Source organism: Fusarium pseudograminearum, chromosome 2 (assembly GCF_000303195.2).
Source record: "Fusarium pseudograminearum CS3096 chromosome 2, whole genome shotgun sequence".
NCBI lineage: Eukaryota > Fungi > Ascomycota > Sordariomycetes > Hypocreales > Nectriaceae > Fusarium > Fusarium pseudograminearum.
In genome coordinates this window covers 2,050,708-2,065,566 of record NC_031952.1, presented here as the reverse complement: position 1 = coordinate 2,065,566, position 14,859 = coordinate 2,050,708, and the positions used below count along the sequence as shown (strand labels likewise).

At 47.9% G+C, this 14,859-nt stretch overlaps 7 protein-coding genes across 7 annotated transcripts, besides 3 other annotated features; 5 read left to right on the top strand and 2 right to left on the bottom strand.

Annotated features, from left to right (window-relative positions):
- Window positions 1-1,144: 1,144 nt before the first annotated feature.
- FPSE_06034 (uncharacterized protein) lies at window positions 1,145-1,792 on the top strand (the record flags this gene model as incomplete). Its single annotated transcript, XM_009259152.1, has 1 exon — window positions 1,145-1,792. One exon carries the CDS (start codon window positions 1,145-1,147, stop codon window positions 1,790-1,792), a length of 648 nt encoding a protein of 215 aa, XP_009257427.1.
- Window positions 1,793-1,801: 9 nt separating this feature from the next.
- Window positions 1,802-1,892: a microsatellite.
- Window positions 1,893-3,067: 1,175 nt separating this feature from the next.
- Window positions 3,068-5,231, bottom strand: FPSE_06033 (uncharacterized protein; the record flags this gene model as incomplete). Its single annotated transcript, XM_009259151.1, has 2 exons — window positions 3,068-4,680; window positions 4,733-5,231. 2 exons carry the CDS (start codon window positions 5,229-5,231, stop codon window positions 3,068-3,070), a joined length of 2,112 nt encoding a protein of 703 aa, XP_009257426.1.
- Window positions 5,232-5,659: 428 nt separating this feature from the next.
- Window positions 5,660-6,928, top strand: FPSE_06032 (uncharacterized protein; the record flags this gene model as incomplete). The annotated part of the gene is made up of 2 exons (XM_009259150.1): window positions 5,660-6,836; window positions 6,891-6,928. 2 exons carry the CDS (start codon window positions 5,660-5,662, stop codon window positions 6,926-6,928), a joined length of 1,215 nt encoding a protein of 404 aa, XP_009257425.1.
- Window positions 6,929-7,510: 582 nt separating this feature from the next.
- FPSE_06031 (uncharacterized protein) lies at window positions 7,511-8,660 on the top strand (the record flags this gene model as incomplete). Its single annotated transcript, XM_009259149.1, has 7 exons — window positions 7,511-7,564; window positions 7,622-7,640; window positions 7,701-7,819; window positions 7,879-7,968; window positions 8,020-8,072; window positions 8,125-8,262; window positions 8,312-8,660. The coding sequence occupies 7 exons, from the start codon at window positions 7,511-7,513 to the stop codon at window positions 8,658-8,660; spliced, it is 822 nt and encodes a 273-aa protein (XP_009257424.1).
- A 2,146-nt stretch (window positions 8,661-10,806) lies between these two features.
- On the top strand, window positions 10,807-11,373 carry FPSE_06030 (uncharacterized protein; the record flags this gene model as incomplete). The annotated part of the gene is made up of 3 exons (XM_009259148.1): window positions 10,807-10,925; window positions 11,004-11,130; window positions 11,203-11,373. 3 exons carry the CDS (start codon window positions 10,807-10,809, stop codon window positions 11,371-11,373), a joined length of 417 nt encoding a protein of 138 aa, XP_009257423.1.
- Window positions 11,374-11,982: 609 nt separating this feature from the next.
- Window positions 11,983-12,148: a repeat region.
- Window positions 12,119-12,168: a repeat region.
- Window positions 12,169-12,306: 138 nt separating this feature from the next.
- On the top strand, window positions 12,307-13,224 carry FPSE_06029 (uncharacterized protein; the record flags this gene model as incomplete). The annotated part of the gene is made up of 1 exon (XM_009259147.1): window positions 12,307-13,224. One exon carries the CDS (start codon window positions 12,307-12,309, stop codon window positions 13,222-13,224), a length of 918 nt encoding a protein of 305 aa, XP_009257422.1.
- A 114-nt stretch (window positions 13,225-13,338) lies between these two features.
- Window positions 13,339-14,035, bottom strand: FPSE_06028 (uncharacterized protein; the record flags this gene model as incomplete). Its single annotated transcript, XM_009259146.1, has 2 exons — window positions 13,339-13,823; window positions 13,873-14,035. The coding sequence occupies 2 exons, from the start codon at window positions 14,033-14,035 to the stop codon at window positions 13,339-13,341; spliced, it is 648 nt and encodes a 215-aa protein (XP_009257421.1).
- Window positions 14,036-14,859: the final 824 nt, after the last annotated feature.

Sequence of the window (14,859 nt, the reverse complement as noted above, 5' to 3'; positions counted from 1 at the left end):
CGCGTCGCATCAAACAGTCAAGAGTTACCAAGAAAGTCGCCAGCTCCAAAAGGATACCATAGTTCGAATCAACTCGCTTCTACCATGAGCTCCAGTGGCAACTCAGAGACGCGCTTCCAGGGAATAAGACGCCGCAGCTGCACTGCCCTGTTCTGTAGAATAAGACAGGGCAATAGCTACCTATGCAGCCCTGCAACTGCATGAGATAATTCTCGCAACAGACGCACTCATGATGCGCCCGCGACAGGATGGGGATTAAACTGCGTGACCTGAATCTTATTTCATTGGATTCTCCCAAAGTCAGTATCTATTTCCTTGTGATAAGGGACTTATGTCTGGACGAATTGAGTTGCTGCCATCCTATACAAGTTTGTCGTCTTGGTGGTGTAAAGAATACCACAAGTACTAAATGAAACTCGACGCAACTCACAGGCAAAATATCACCCAAGAATACAAAAGCAGCACAGGGGGGAGAGTACTCATGCCACCACTCGATTCAGCAGTAATTCCGTCAATTGACCCCGTTGGCCAAGAGTTCTCGGCTGATCATAACCGCCAACGTTGCGTTGCGTTACCTTGGTTTGCATTTCCAACACCACCACAATAAACAACAACCCAACATAAACATGGCGGTTTCTTTTTGACAACCCCCATTTTCTCTGACGAAAACCTATTATTATCAATAATATCATTTTACCTATCCATACTAGTCCAAACTGTACAACACAGTACAGAACAGTACAGCCTCTCCACTGGCCTACTATTCTTCAACGCTTACCTCGGATCACTGCTTTAGGCTGCGCCGAGTCGCAATCGTCCATGTTCATTCATTCAATCCACCAATTGATTCGCATACACACGCACGCCCAAACGTCACTTCGGAATCTCTTCGACGCGGGGGGTGAGAGGCGAGGGGAAACAAGAAGAGACGCGGGGCTCTTTGGTTGATCGAGCTTTGTTTATAAAAGGGGTATGTTTTCTCCTCAATTTTGTTGAGATTATAGCTCTTCAACTCAACTCAACTCTTTAAAATACCTTGGTTTCAACACACATATAATCAATCAATCAATCCTATTCAACTACTCCTTCACATAACACACTTCCCTCCAAACCCTCCCAACTACTCCCTTCCTCATTCAACGTCATGTCTTCCCAAAGCAGTGCTCAATACTTCCCCAAGATCTACTCCCTCACCTCTGTTGATCATGCTCGCTCCGTCTACGACGAGTGGGCAAAGACCTACAATGAGGAGATCACTGGCAAGGGCCAAGACTATGTCGGCCCTGCCATTGCCGCTGCCCATGTTCCCCAAGCCCTAGGAACTCCCACCATCAGCCCCGACGTCAAGATTCTCGACGCTGGCTGTGGTACTGGCCTCGTCGGCATCTTCCTCGCTCGTCTTGGCGCAAAGAAGCTTGACGGTGTCGACCTGAGCCCTGGAATGCTTGACGAGGCCCGCACTACTGGAGCATACCGCAACTTGGACGTGACAGACTTGTCTCGCCCCTTGTCCGCAAAGAATGACTCTTATGATGTCGTGACGTGTGTTGGCACTCTGACGCAGTCTCACGTTGGTCCCGAGGCTATCAGTGAATTCGTGCGTGTCGTGAAGCCCGGAGGCTACATCGTGGCCACTGTCATCCGTGAGATCTGGCAGACCGGAGGCTACGAGAGCCACGTGAAGGCCCTTGCCGAGCAGAACAAGGTCAAGGTCTTGTCCGCTGAAGTTCAGGACTACCGAAGGGGAGCCGGAGCTCAAGCTTACTACCTCGTCCTGCAAGTGTCTGCTTGAGTGACTCGCTGACGGTGACTCTGATGGTGACTCTGATGGTGACTCTGATGGTGACTCTGATGATGACTCTGATGATGATCATGACGACGACGATGATGATACGTGCGGTTGGCTTTGGTTTCTTTGACATCTTTTTGAAAAAAACAGAAACAGCACAGGAAAACTCTCCCCCCTTTTGCACCTGAGTCTACTGGAGAGGAGTATATCGACACTGTCGCGAGAGGTTGCCTCTGCTTAAGAGACACTTCCCTGACAAACCAACAGCAATAATGATAATTCTGTGAACCACTACTGAGAGTGTTTGTGATATGGATTTCGTTTTGACACATGGCCCCTGTCTTACCTCGATTGAATCTCATAGTATCTACAGTTACATTCCTTTGCCAACACATGCAGCATAAATAAAAATAAAACATGTCTATGCCCCAAAGTTGATCATGATTATGAGTTCGAATTTGACATGTCTGTCAACGTAGATGGGCATCATAAGTTTGAAGTTTGTTAATGTGTCTGGAAGTTTAAGACATAATACTAGACTGATATTAAGTCCTTTATTGATTGCTATTCCACAGAAACCAAAGATATAGTTCGAGACACGCAGAAACTGCTATCGTTAAACTCAACCTCATTCTGCTTTAACAACTTTCTCATACGCGCTGGAGCAGTATCTGGTCTCAAACATCACGTACGACTAAACTATTATTGGAGTTTTAGTTCTAAGACTCGTTCTTGTCTATGAGTGGCTTGAATCTCAAGCCAAGTCTTGCCTCTTCAGGATATATCAACAAAGGTATCTCGACTATTCACCGAATCATAAAACAGATTGCATCACAGATCCGTGCTATTCCCAACACCCAATCGGCGGTTATCGGTCGGCTCATGAAACATAAGACATCTAAAAATTATAACTCGACTCTCCTTGGCATGATGCGGACATTATATTGCCCTTGCTTCTGTGTATATAAGCCTTAAAGTTCATTGTAGTCTCAGCCCATGTTACTCGTACCTGGGCTCAAATGTTAGTCAGGACCTCACCAAGTTGAATAAATTGAATATCATGACAACTCTTTCTCTTTGTTCTCATTAACTATCTATATAACATTTGACGGTGTACTGTATTATTGATCATAAATACATTCGATCAGTCGTCCCTGAAAAGCCTCCATATACTGGCACACATGCTGCTCTATATAACAATCCCATGGATGCCTAAACGCCAAAACACACCATTCGCATACCCAAAACCTACACCATATACAAAAACCCATTCATTTTTCAGAGATACTCAGGCAATCCCATCTTCTCAAAGTCAGGGACGTCTTTGTCGCAGTTAAAGTCACGGCTCCAAGGCTTATCAGGCAGAACACCAGCCTTGAGACCAGACTCGTAACTCCATTGATGGTTGTCCTCCGTCTTCCATGTCCAGTACCACCATCCCCAGCCCTTCTCAAAGCTGTGCATCTGCGCTTCGGCGAACATCTTGAGAAACTTCTTATATTCGTCACTCCAGTCGCTAGGATCAGCATTGGCACCGCGGCATGAACACTTGCTGTCTTTGGTTGGGCACCGAGGCTCCAGGATGGACGAGTCCTTGTTTCCTGTATCATATGTACCCTCCCAGCGAGTGCCCCAGCCTACTCCAGTAAGGAACTTGGCGCAGTCTGTATCCGCCTGGGACCACTCGGCAAAGATGGTAGGTCCATAACCTGTCGAACGGTCCATGCTGATCTCTGCCTGCTCGGTCCAGCCGTCGCAGGCATACTCGACCTTCTCCTTGTGGGTGTAGTCGATTTGGTTCTCGTTAAAGATGACATACTGGTGGACGTCGAGAACCATGTCGTCGTAGCCAGTCATCAAACCCTGCCAGTTTTCAAGTCCCATAAAGCCATCTCCAAAGACCACAAGTGCTTTGACTCCGTTCTTGCGCACAATCTTGTACGCATCTTCCGTCCACTTGATCACATCGCTCGTCTTCAAACTCGTCATTCGAGGTTCGTTGGCAAGACCGTAGTGAGTGATGATGTTCTTATAGCGGGGCTGGGCGAAGAACTTGGACAACCTTTCATGAATCTCGAGCGCTCGTTCCGCGTTCTTGCTGCCGTCCTTTCCGTTCAACCATCCTATAGAGCCCCATCGACCACTGTGGTTCCATCCGTTTTGACTACCAGGGATACCGTGCAAATCCAAGTTGACTCGTAATCCGTACTTGCGGCACCACTCAATGGCGCGCAAGAGATATCGCCAAGACGTTCGGTAAACGTAAGGATCGCCATCATAGACTTCCACAGCCCAGTAGTTGAAGCCAATACGGACATGGTCCAGACCTGCTGCTTGTATGTCCTTAAAGGTTTGCTCTGTGATGAATGATGCGTAATGTTTTTCCAAAGTCTTTCCAGCTTCGGAACCCAACTTTTCAGACAAGGTCCACTCATCAATGATGCCCTGTTTTGAGTCGTAGTTGAAAAGAGATGGCGAGATGAAAGGCTCCAGATAAAGCCATCCACCAATGCATACTCCGCGAGCAGGTTTCTTGCCATAAGAACCCCAGGGCTTGTTCAGCGGAGGGACATTATCATTAGCTTGAGCTGAGTCGTCCCAATCATCGTAGAGGCCCATGATCGGCAGGTCGCCAACCATTTCGTCTGTGAATGTGACGTTGAAGTCTGTTGTTGATTTCCAAGTCCAAGGGTCGAGATATGTGTTCTGCCACTTTTCGGGTATCTTTGAACGATCCTTCCCATCAAGGTCTGAAGTATCGGTTGTGTCGTCGGAGTTGTCACTGTTGCTGCTACCACCACCATCTCCGCCATCCTTCTTCTTCTGGCTGACAACAACTGCTACCACAATAATGATGAGCAGAATAACGGCGCCCACACCAATCGCAATCCCTGGCATTTCAAATCAGCATGAATACAAGACACGGGAATCATGGAAACTTACAAAGCTTCTTCTTCTTGCTCTTCGGTGGTTTTGAAAAGTAAAAGTCCTTCTCTTGTTGGATGGTATCAACGCTTCCGCCACCGCCTCTCAAATGCGCCTTCGACTGTCCTTCTTCCATAACAGCTCCACTGACGACTCTCTTCTTGTTCTTGCCATGGGTGCGCGTCTTGTCAGGGTCTCGGTCTTTCCTTCGGTGTTCATCACGCCGTCGTTCTGGTCTCCGGGATTCGTCTCTATAGTCTCGGCTTGCGCGTTCGCTTCGCTTCTTTTGGCGCGCATTCTCTCTTTCAAGGTCTGCTAGCGCATGAGATGATAGTGTTCTTGAACTTCTATCGCGAGTATCTTCTGAGCCTGAAGCTGGTTGTCGCGATCGTGATTTTCGCTTTCGTTGGCCATCTCGTCGTCGATCCCTATCCCTATCCTTATCCCTATCTCGTTCCCTGTCCCGGTCTTTTGGCCGGTGTGAGCGGGGGGGTCGCGATGATTCTCGCGTAGGCATCTTGAGACCTGTAGCGGTGTGGCTGGCTGGTATGCAACCTCTCAGGAATGAGATTTTAGCGAAGATCAGTGCTTTTAGCTGCATTAACATCTAAAAGTGACGACATACATGGAACCTGTTTGTTTAGCGCAGTCGTTGGCAGGACGACAATCGCTTATCTTATCAGATGCGGTCCCGGCATTGGCGTGCGATAAAGCCGCCCAGGTCCCGGGGAACCCGCAGCAAGCCGAAGATTGACATCACCTTCGCCGAGGAACAATCAATAAGCCCCCTTCGGTTGGCTTTGGATATCTAAGGTATAGCGATCAGCTGCCTTTCCCGCTGCTACCTATTACTACTGCAATTGCACTGCTATGCCGTCCGAATTGAATTTATTGCTGTCCAACTTCTGCCATTGACTACATTTGTGAACATTGCCAAACATCATCATGAAGCACCGTGTCATCCACCAATTTAAGAGGGCTCACATCGCCAGCTGCCCCTCGACAGCTCGGCTCTCATTTGCATTGCCTTCAGGCCGACGATGCTACTCGACACATCCCCCAAATGCCAAACTTAACCTCCCCGTCGACTACGGCACGACGCCTCTACTCGCACATAGCTCCCAAACTGCTCTAAGTCACAAGGAGCTTCCTGAACATATCCGCAATGGCCCAACAAAGAAGATGAACCTGTTCCAGGCCATCAACGATGCGATGGGAATTGCTCTTACAGAAGATGAGTCCGTTGTTGTTTTTGGCGAGGACGTAGCCTTTGGTGGTGTCTTTAGATGTACCATGAACCTTGCCGAAACACATGGCGCCGAGAGAGTGTTCAACACTCCTCTCACAGAGCAAGGGATTATGGGTTTCGGTATTGGTCTTGCTGCGGAAGGCATGCGACCCATTGCTGAGATCCAGTTTGCCGACTATGTCTACCCAGCATTTGACCAATTGGTAAACGAGGCGGCCAAGTTCAGATATCGTGATGGAACTTGCGGCCGAAGTGTTGGTGGATTGACTGTTCGAATGCCTTGCGGCGGTGTCGGTCACGGTGGTCTCTACCATTCACAATCTCCCGAGAGTTTGTTTACACATATCCCTGGACTGAAGGTCATTATGCCAAGATCGCCGGCCCAAGCCAAAGGTCTTCTCTTGGCAGCTATCCGTAGCAACGATCCCTGCGTCTTCTTGGAACCCAAGATCTTGTATCGCGCAGCTGTTGAGCAAGTACCTACAGGATCATACGAACTCCCACTATCCAAGGCTGAAGTCTTGAAGGAAGGCAAAGATGTCACCATTGTATCTTATGGTCAACCTCTTTACCTCTGCCATAATGCCATTAAGCAAGCAGAACAGGACTTGGGCATCTCCGTTGAGTTGATTGACCTGAGGACTTTGTACCCTTGGGATAAGAAGACTGTTCTCGAGAGTGTTCGAAAGACAGGGCGAGCTATGGTTGTCCACGAGGCCATGGTTAACGCAGGTATCGGTGCTGAGGTTGCTGCGGTTATTCAAGAGGATCACGATACTTTCTTGAGATTGGAGGCTCCGGTTGCTCGGGTTGCTGGTTGGAGTATTCACCAGCCTCTTCTTTATGAGAGATTCAACCTACCTGACGTTGCAAGTAAGTCACTAGAAACATTCCATCCAAATAACGTAAATCTGACCGAACCTATAGGAATTTACGACAACATCAAGAGGCTACTGGATTATTGAGCTATGGTGGTTAAACATACTAAAGCGAAGGCGTAATGGGAATTCAAGTATAACGATTCTTCCATGGTTAATCCAAGACAATACTAAACCGTTTTGAATAAATGGAGTTGTATAGAGAGACTCGATTCATTACTCCAGTGTCTTCAGCGAATGATGGATCTTGTCCCTGTAAAATGCATGAAGACAGCGATGCTCGATACAGCCTCAATCCAAATATAAGCGCAGAATCAGTGAACTAGGGAGACATAAACAACTTCAAAATACAGCCTGTCCAGATTCAATCAAAGGAATGTCGCATGCATGAGTCTATGAAAATTGTATAAGAACCAGTTTCGAGGTATAATAATTGTTAAGCAAATGGAGGTATTAGTATGCACCCCACTAACATGGCTCATACAGATCCATTTCATTGCTCCACCCAAGCTAAGCTCCCAATTTACAGTACAACCCATCCTGCCCCGCCTCCCCTTGATTGCGGCCCATGCAGTACCTCGAGAACTCCACGCTACGAGCCTCAAACGCCGTCACGTCACGTCACTTACGCTTTTTTCTTGTTCGCGGCGCATTAAAGCTCTTTGCAAAATGTCCGATATCGAAACCGTCTCCTCCTTTGTAGAGGGAGCTCCCCCGGGAGAGGTACGTCCTAAGATCACTTTCTGTCGGTGGAGCGTCATCAGCTAACCAGATATACAGCTCGCCGACGTTATCGCAGGTATCCGTTGACCGAGACGCCGTTACATAGGGATGCGTAATACTGACGCAGAGTCGACAGATATCAAGTCGCTGACGCTCGAAACCAACCCCGATATCGTCAACAACCTCACCCCCGCCTTCGAGAAGTACAATGAGGAGCAATTTGTTACAATGAAGCTGCCTGGTAGCAGCCAACCAGTGGGTGACCAGCAGTCCAGGATAATATGGGAAACCGGAAGGCTAATAAGTCGGAGCAGGTTATCATCAGCGCTTACAACTCCCTTGGGGATGGCCGATACTTCGACGTCGAGAGCTCTTCCAGTTTTACCTTCGACCACACTACGCAGGTAAGCTGCACGCAACCTTAGTAATGGAAAGCATCCCTGACAGGATACCAGAAAGCCAGTGCTGTCCAGAGCCACATGTTGGAAGGAGCTCAAGCGGACCTCGTGTAAGTCGATTTCGATTAAACAACATTTTTACAAAATCTCACGGGATTATAGCAAGTCCACCCTCAAGAGCATCGGCCCCTACGTTGACGAGCACTTTGCCAACGCTGCGCATGGCGTCTACCCAATCGAGTCGGACTCCAAGATTGCCATCGTTATTGTCGGCAACAAATATAGCCCTAACAACTTCTGGTGAGCTCCACTAGAAATGCCTGTCACCACTGAAGCTAATGCAGCGCAGGAACGGACGCTGGCGATCGCTTTATATCTTGGACCCTTCATCTGGGGCCCTCGAGGGCTCTCTCAAGGTTGACGTGCACTACTACGAGGACGGAAACGTTCGTCTCCTGACCAACAAGCCTGTCTCCAGTACTATCTCCTCTGTCAACGGCGCCGGTATCGTTAGAGAAATCTCGACAACGGAGAAGAGGTACCAAGAGGAGCTGAACAAGGGTTTCGTGAGCCTTAGCGAGGGTGCATTCAAGGGCCTGCGACGACAGCTGCCTGTGACAAGACAGAAGATCGAATGGGACCGCGTGACAAGCTACCGTCTGGGCCAGGATATTGGCAACGGAGGCTCGAGGCGATAGAGCATGATTTTTTGAAGCGTATGAATTTGAAAGATAGACCAGTTCAAGGAGAAACGTAGAGTAAATGCGATAGGTTGATGCACGTCCTAGCTCGAGTGGCATGGCCTGCCTACTCTTGTGGTTGAAATAAGAATGCGAGTCTCTATAGTGCACGGGTTCGGTAGTTGATTATCTAGATAACCAAAGCATATTACCAACCGATGCTGGTCTAGGCACGGTGTTACTCTATAAACTGTGCGGGCATTTCGTATACATAGAAACGCAAAGAAGGCTTCGAGTTTTATGCACGGTTTGCAGCTACCAAACCATTTTTATCGTGTTTGATACGTGAGACGAACTAAGCGAGTGCGTCGGGTATACATGACCGATCATGGTTCATCCTGCTAGTATGGTGGAAAGCCGCATGCACGAGGGGATATGCATATGCTGAAGACAGAGCACAGAGAGGGCTCGTATATTGCTACGTAACTGAACCGGTACCGTCTATATTAATTTACCAAATCGGTCGCAGTCTATATATTCATGAAAGGTAACAAAATGTGTTCAAGAAGTCCGTTTCCCTAGCATGTTTTACTTATCTTATATGACAGATGAACCACATCAGGTAAAGGTATGAAATGGCTCCCTCGGGAATCGGACATCGGTATCTTACCGGTACCGGTAGAAAGTGGTACTGGTATGACGAGTGACACGCAATCCTGGAATCAAAACGTCGGGTTTGGGTACGTGCATAGCGAAGTAGCGCAATCATGATGATCCGCGGAATCGGTCATGGGTAGGTCTCGGCATAGTGTTCGGGTATCTTGACTCTTGCCATGAGGTACGCTCCGCCTGATTTAGCTTAAAGAGGCAATTCCCTCCCTGAGAACTTGTCAACGTGAATTGAACTGATGACATGATTAACCCCGCGCGGTAGACGGTAGACGGAGGAGAGTCCGTGTTTTAGGTACTGTCTAGGTACTGTTAAGTGTTCATTGACATGTGGGGGAACATTGTGTAGTAGATAGATTGGTTAGATCGTATGGTGTCGAAGGCAGCCAGCAATTGTTGACATCCTGTTAAAGAATCGCGAAATATCTACCAAGTCAGGTATACTTGGGTACTAAGGCAGCTGCATAATGTAATCATGGAAGTAATTAATCATGCCAGCACGTTGAATGGTATGTATCAAACGCAACGAGGCCTTCCTACAAAATGACGGTGTGTTTCTGACACGGTCCCGGGAGGGGCCGTATTCGTATGTACAGTCAGTACAAACAAAGAAGTTACAGCGAACAATGCAATGAGAATTGACCAGCCCGCGGCTCTTCCATGGGCCCAAACGGCAGCCGTACAAGTTACTTAGCTTGGTAAGGCTGGGGGGTTTCGAGAGAATAGACGAATCACAGTGAAAAGACAGTAATTTTGACTTGTTTAATTGGTTCAGAAACCTTCTCGGCAATGGGGTCTTGCAACGGATGAGTGTCCGGGTGTCTGGCTGGCCTGATTGTACCAGGGACTCAAGTGAGAAAAGATGAAAGAACTGCATTGTAAGAGAAGAGACCTACGTGGCCATTGTTGAAGGAAAGCAGATTGTTATGTATGAATATCAGTAGTGAAATTGGTGCGAGAATGATATCGCTAACAAGAAAAGGCAACGAATACGACTACCTAGACAGGTAGGTACTACTTAGACTAAGTTAGAATTCAATCTGACTCCCATCGGTTTCTGATTCCGATGCCCTTCCGAGGAAGGCAACAGAATCAATGCAAAGATAGACGCCTCCAAAAATCATGTACCCAGTACATACTATTCGTATGGATCTGATACCTTAGCTGCTAGGTAGGTAGGTGCCCGTCGATTAAAGTCTCCCACTTTCTAATGGATCCCTGCACCGTCTGCCCCTCAACGTAAGGCCGGCGCCGCCAAATCTCCAGAAGGCCACCTAGAACAGGGGACCTAAATTAATTTAGCCCAACCAGCTTCCTTGACTAAAGTTCCGTCTCTTGCCTATCACTTTCTTCCTCCTTTCTTCTCTTCCTTCTTCTCCTCCACTTGTCAACTTCTACTCAAATCATCTGCTCGTCCGACAGCTGCTCTCGAAAAGGCCTCGTACACTAGTTCTCTTCTCTCCACGACCGTCAAACCACACCCAATACCGCAACCATGTCCGCGACAAAGGAATTCACCATGCAGGATGTTGCTGAACACAACACCTCCAAGGACATCTACATGGTTGTCCACGATAAGGTTTACGACTGCTCCAAGTTCCTCGACGAGCACCCGTACGTTGCCTCCTTTCCCCCACTGCTGTGCTCCATTGCGTCGCGCAGTCACACACATGGCATACTGACATAGAATAGCGGTGGTGAGGAGGTTATGCTCGATGTTGCCGGCCAGGACGCCACCGAGGCTTTCGAGGATGTCGGCCACAGTGACGAGGCCCGAGAGGTTCTCGAGGGTCTCCTCGTTGGTGAGCTCAAGCGTCTGGTAAGTAGAAAACCCAAACCGCCATCCGACTTGGACTCCGGCGATTGTTGGCTAACATGTGTCATTTTCTAGCCTGGTGATGAGGGCCCCAAGCGCAGGATCGCCAACTCGAACCAGGGCAGCGGCCAGGATCCTACCGGCTCCAGCTTGATCTCTTACGCTCTTGTTGTCGCTGTTGGCTTCGCCGCCTACATGGGCTATAACTATCTCCAGAAGCAGAACGAGGCTCAGGGCTCCGCATAAACGTCTAACCTCAATCGCACTGCATGAGGAAGGAGAGTTATAGAAAGGGAGCCTTTGTGATTTCTTTATGGCATCAATGCAGGTCTATGGATGACTGACCGATAATTGCATTGGGGAGTTTTCTTTTGGCCTAGAGAGAAGAGGCCGGTCGGCGATAGACGGTTGGCGCGCAACTATTACATCGACTAAAAGGGCAGTTTAGCTTACCCCGGCTTGGACATTTGGGTGGATAGATGAGAACAGTGGGTGAACTATTGTCCTGGACCGAACCTATGTCCCGGTTTCCAGTTTCTCACTTTTTTGTTGGGGAGACTGGGAAGTGCGACCGAAAGAGATAAGGATCGCATATCGAGAGACCCATCTGTTGTTATACTCGTTCTTTTGCCTCAGTGGCGTAGGGTGCCTAAAGCCTACTGCAGGGCTTAAGCCAATTAGAGCCTGCGCCCCTTATACTATTACAGGTTGCAAGGATAACAAATGTTAACGCCGGTACAAGCCCCAGTATATTTCTATCCAATATAACTTACCTTTTTTATATAGAAAGATAATAAGACCTTACTATTATAAAATAATAGTTTTAAAATGCTCTATAATGATACTAATCTTACCTTAATAAGTTTTTTTTTTTTTTATAAAGCTTTAAAATATAAAGTAATAAAAGCTAATATATTAAAAACTACCTTTTAATATTTATTATTTTTATAACTTATAAACTTACTTTTTATTAAACTTTACTATAAGTATCTTATATATATATAAATATAATTATATAATAGATATCTTAGGATTTAATAACTAAGTAGTCTAGCGGTAAGTAATCCTATTAACCTGTAATCCCTTATAGGTTCAATTCTGCAATTTTAGGTAATAACTTACCCTCTCAGGACCCCACTACCTTCCTCAACACTTGACACTTTACAACTACACATAATCATGTCATCCTACCTGGAGAAGCAAACTAACGCCTTTCGAGGCACCCTCTCATCTGCCGCCACAAAGATCTCCAACCCCTCGACCAACAAAGCCGCGTCGCTCGCTGTAGCATCATCACTAGCTCCTGCTTCGCCTTCACCTTCGGCTGCTTCCGATCCTAATACTCCTACTACCAAGAGAAAACGAGATGCCGCGCCTGATGTTCCCTACTCGCAGCCACAGCTCACGGGCTACGGTGCCGAGGTCAAGACTCAAATGACATTTGCTGTCGAATACCTGAAGAAGAAGGGCGATACAAAGACTATTACGGAAATCATCGACCATCTGAGTCTTAGAGGTTACGATGAAGAGCATAAGCGCCAGCTGGCGGAGGGATTGCGAGGCCATCCCCGTGTGGACTGGAAGCCCGACGCGAACTTGAGCGAACAGACCTGGAAAACGGGCACATACGCTCACCGACCCATTATCCCCGGTGTTAAGAACGCAACCACCCTTCTGGGTCACCTCCAGGCAAAGACAGATGCGTCAGGCGTGTCAGTGAAGGATCTCAAGGACGGCTGGCCCGACTGCGAAGACACGATATCAGCACTGGAGCGCGAGTACAAGATTCTTGTCGTTCGCACGAAGAAAGACAACCTCCCGCGATACGTATGGCCAAACGACGCTTCTCTGCACTATAAGGTCCAGCCAGAATTCCAGTCCATGTGGCAGCGCGTCCAGCTACCGCCTATCGACGAAATGCACCGCAAACTCACCAGCGTCGGACAGAAGCCCACAAGCGAGGACCCGCGCAAGACCAAGGAAGGGCAAGGCAACAAACCCAAGGTGCAGAAGCGACGCAAGGGAAATAGAATCGGAAAGGCGACCAATGTCCACATGGCGCATCTTATGCAGGACTACAGTGGTATGCGACGATAGGAATGTGTACTATGAATTTATGTTTATTGCGAGGCGTTTGGCGACATCGGTAACTATTAAATTATGCCAAATTAAAAGACAAGGAATCACGAGATAGACATAACCCATTTGCATTCACCTGTTCTCCTGCCATATCTTATCAAATAATCCTTCAAAGATGTTTGCTTCTTGATATCCTCCGACTCGAAACCTATTTTGCACCGTAACACATGGTACGGCTTCTACACCCCCTACTGCAGCACTCCTGACCTCTTCTTCCAACACTTTACCAGTCTCCGGCCCCATCAATGCCGCTCTCAAAGCATCGTCGTCAAGATTTCCCTCTGTCCTGCCTATATGCAGCAACCAAGATTCGTTCGTAATGTCCTCTCCATGCTCGAAGTGGCCTCTGAACAAAGCGTCTAGGACCGCGGATTGGACAATTGGGCCGCGAGTCTGCAGTGCTAGAGTGACTAGACGAAGAGCAAGTTGCGAGGGTCCGGTGGTGCCAGTAACAGAGAACGCAACACAATGGCGAGCCCCAGCTGTTTGAAGACGGGAGGTGAAGAGACGAAGTTTCTCTGGGGACATGATCTTTTCGTAGAGAGCTCGCTTGTCACCTTGAATAGCAAGTTAGCTGGCTCTAGACAGTAGAGGGACTCGGTATACATTTTCGTAGAGTAGGATAGAGAAGAAAAGGTTTCCAGATGACATCGAATTCTACCTCGGGGTGAAGTGCCTGATATCGTTTCATAGCTTCTTCGAGGCTCTTCTTCTGCAAGAAGCACCATGGACAGAGAATGTCCCCGTGAATCACAATATCCACGATCATCTTATTGGGTTGGACACCAAAAGGGTCAAAGAGGGACAGCAAATAACGGTTTGGCTTACAGTCGCAAATCGAGTGAGTGATGCTACCAATATCCCAATGCAGAATCACGTTGAACAGACTCAAGCTTTGTGAAGCAGCCACCGTAGATCTCAGGAACAGTCTGGTTCTGTCTATTTCCGTACCCCAAGAGTTATATAAAAAGTCTCCGTCACGTCTCCTGTCCTCTTATGTTTCATCGAGCATCACTTCTCGCCTTCTCAGGGCCAAGGCGGCTCGGAGCAAGCAACGCCCAGCTAAACGCTATCCATCATGACAAGTCATTCGATCCAGTAGAAATAAGCGAAAACAACACAAAAGGCTGCGCGATTCGCAGGGTCGAGCATGATCCCCGCCCATCGAGGCCTGTCGCTGAATATTGAATATGTCTGCGATGAATAATCAAAAAATCATTTTTTGCGGGGTGGAGGAACTGCCCCGGAAAAGCGAGCTACCGGGAATTAAACACGAAAGGGCTGGAAGATTAATTAAGATGCCTGGCATATCTGTGCTTGAAGTATTTGGGGAAATGGCGTGTTTTCGTTTATTTTAGCCCAACAGCAATGTCTTCGACGAGGTCTAGTCCCCTTCAGCCGCATGTTTTGCCTTGTGGTGGCTTTTTGCCCTTCCAAGATGGACGTCATGATGGGGTGAAGAGCTAGGATGGGATGAATTCATGGTTTGTCGATCTTACTAGTGTGAAACATGATCCCCTTCTTTTAGTAGAGGCATGTCCGTATTGCATACCCAGTTAGACTAGAGCATGCATGCTGGCATGATATCTCATC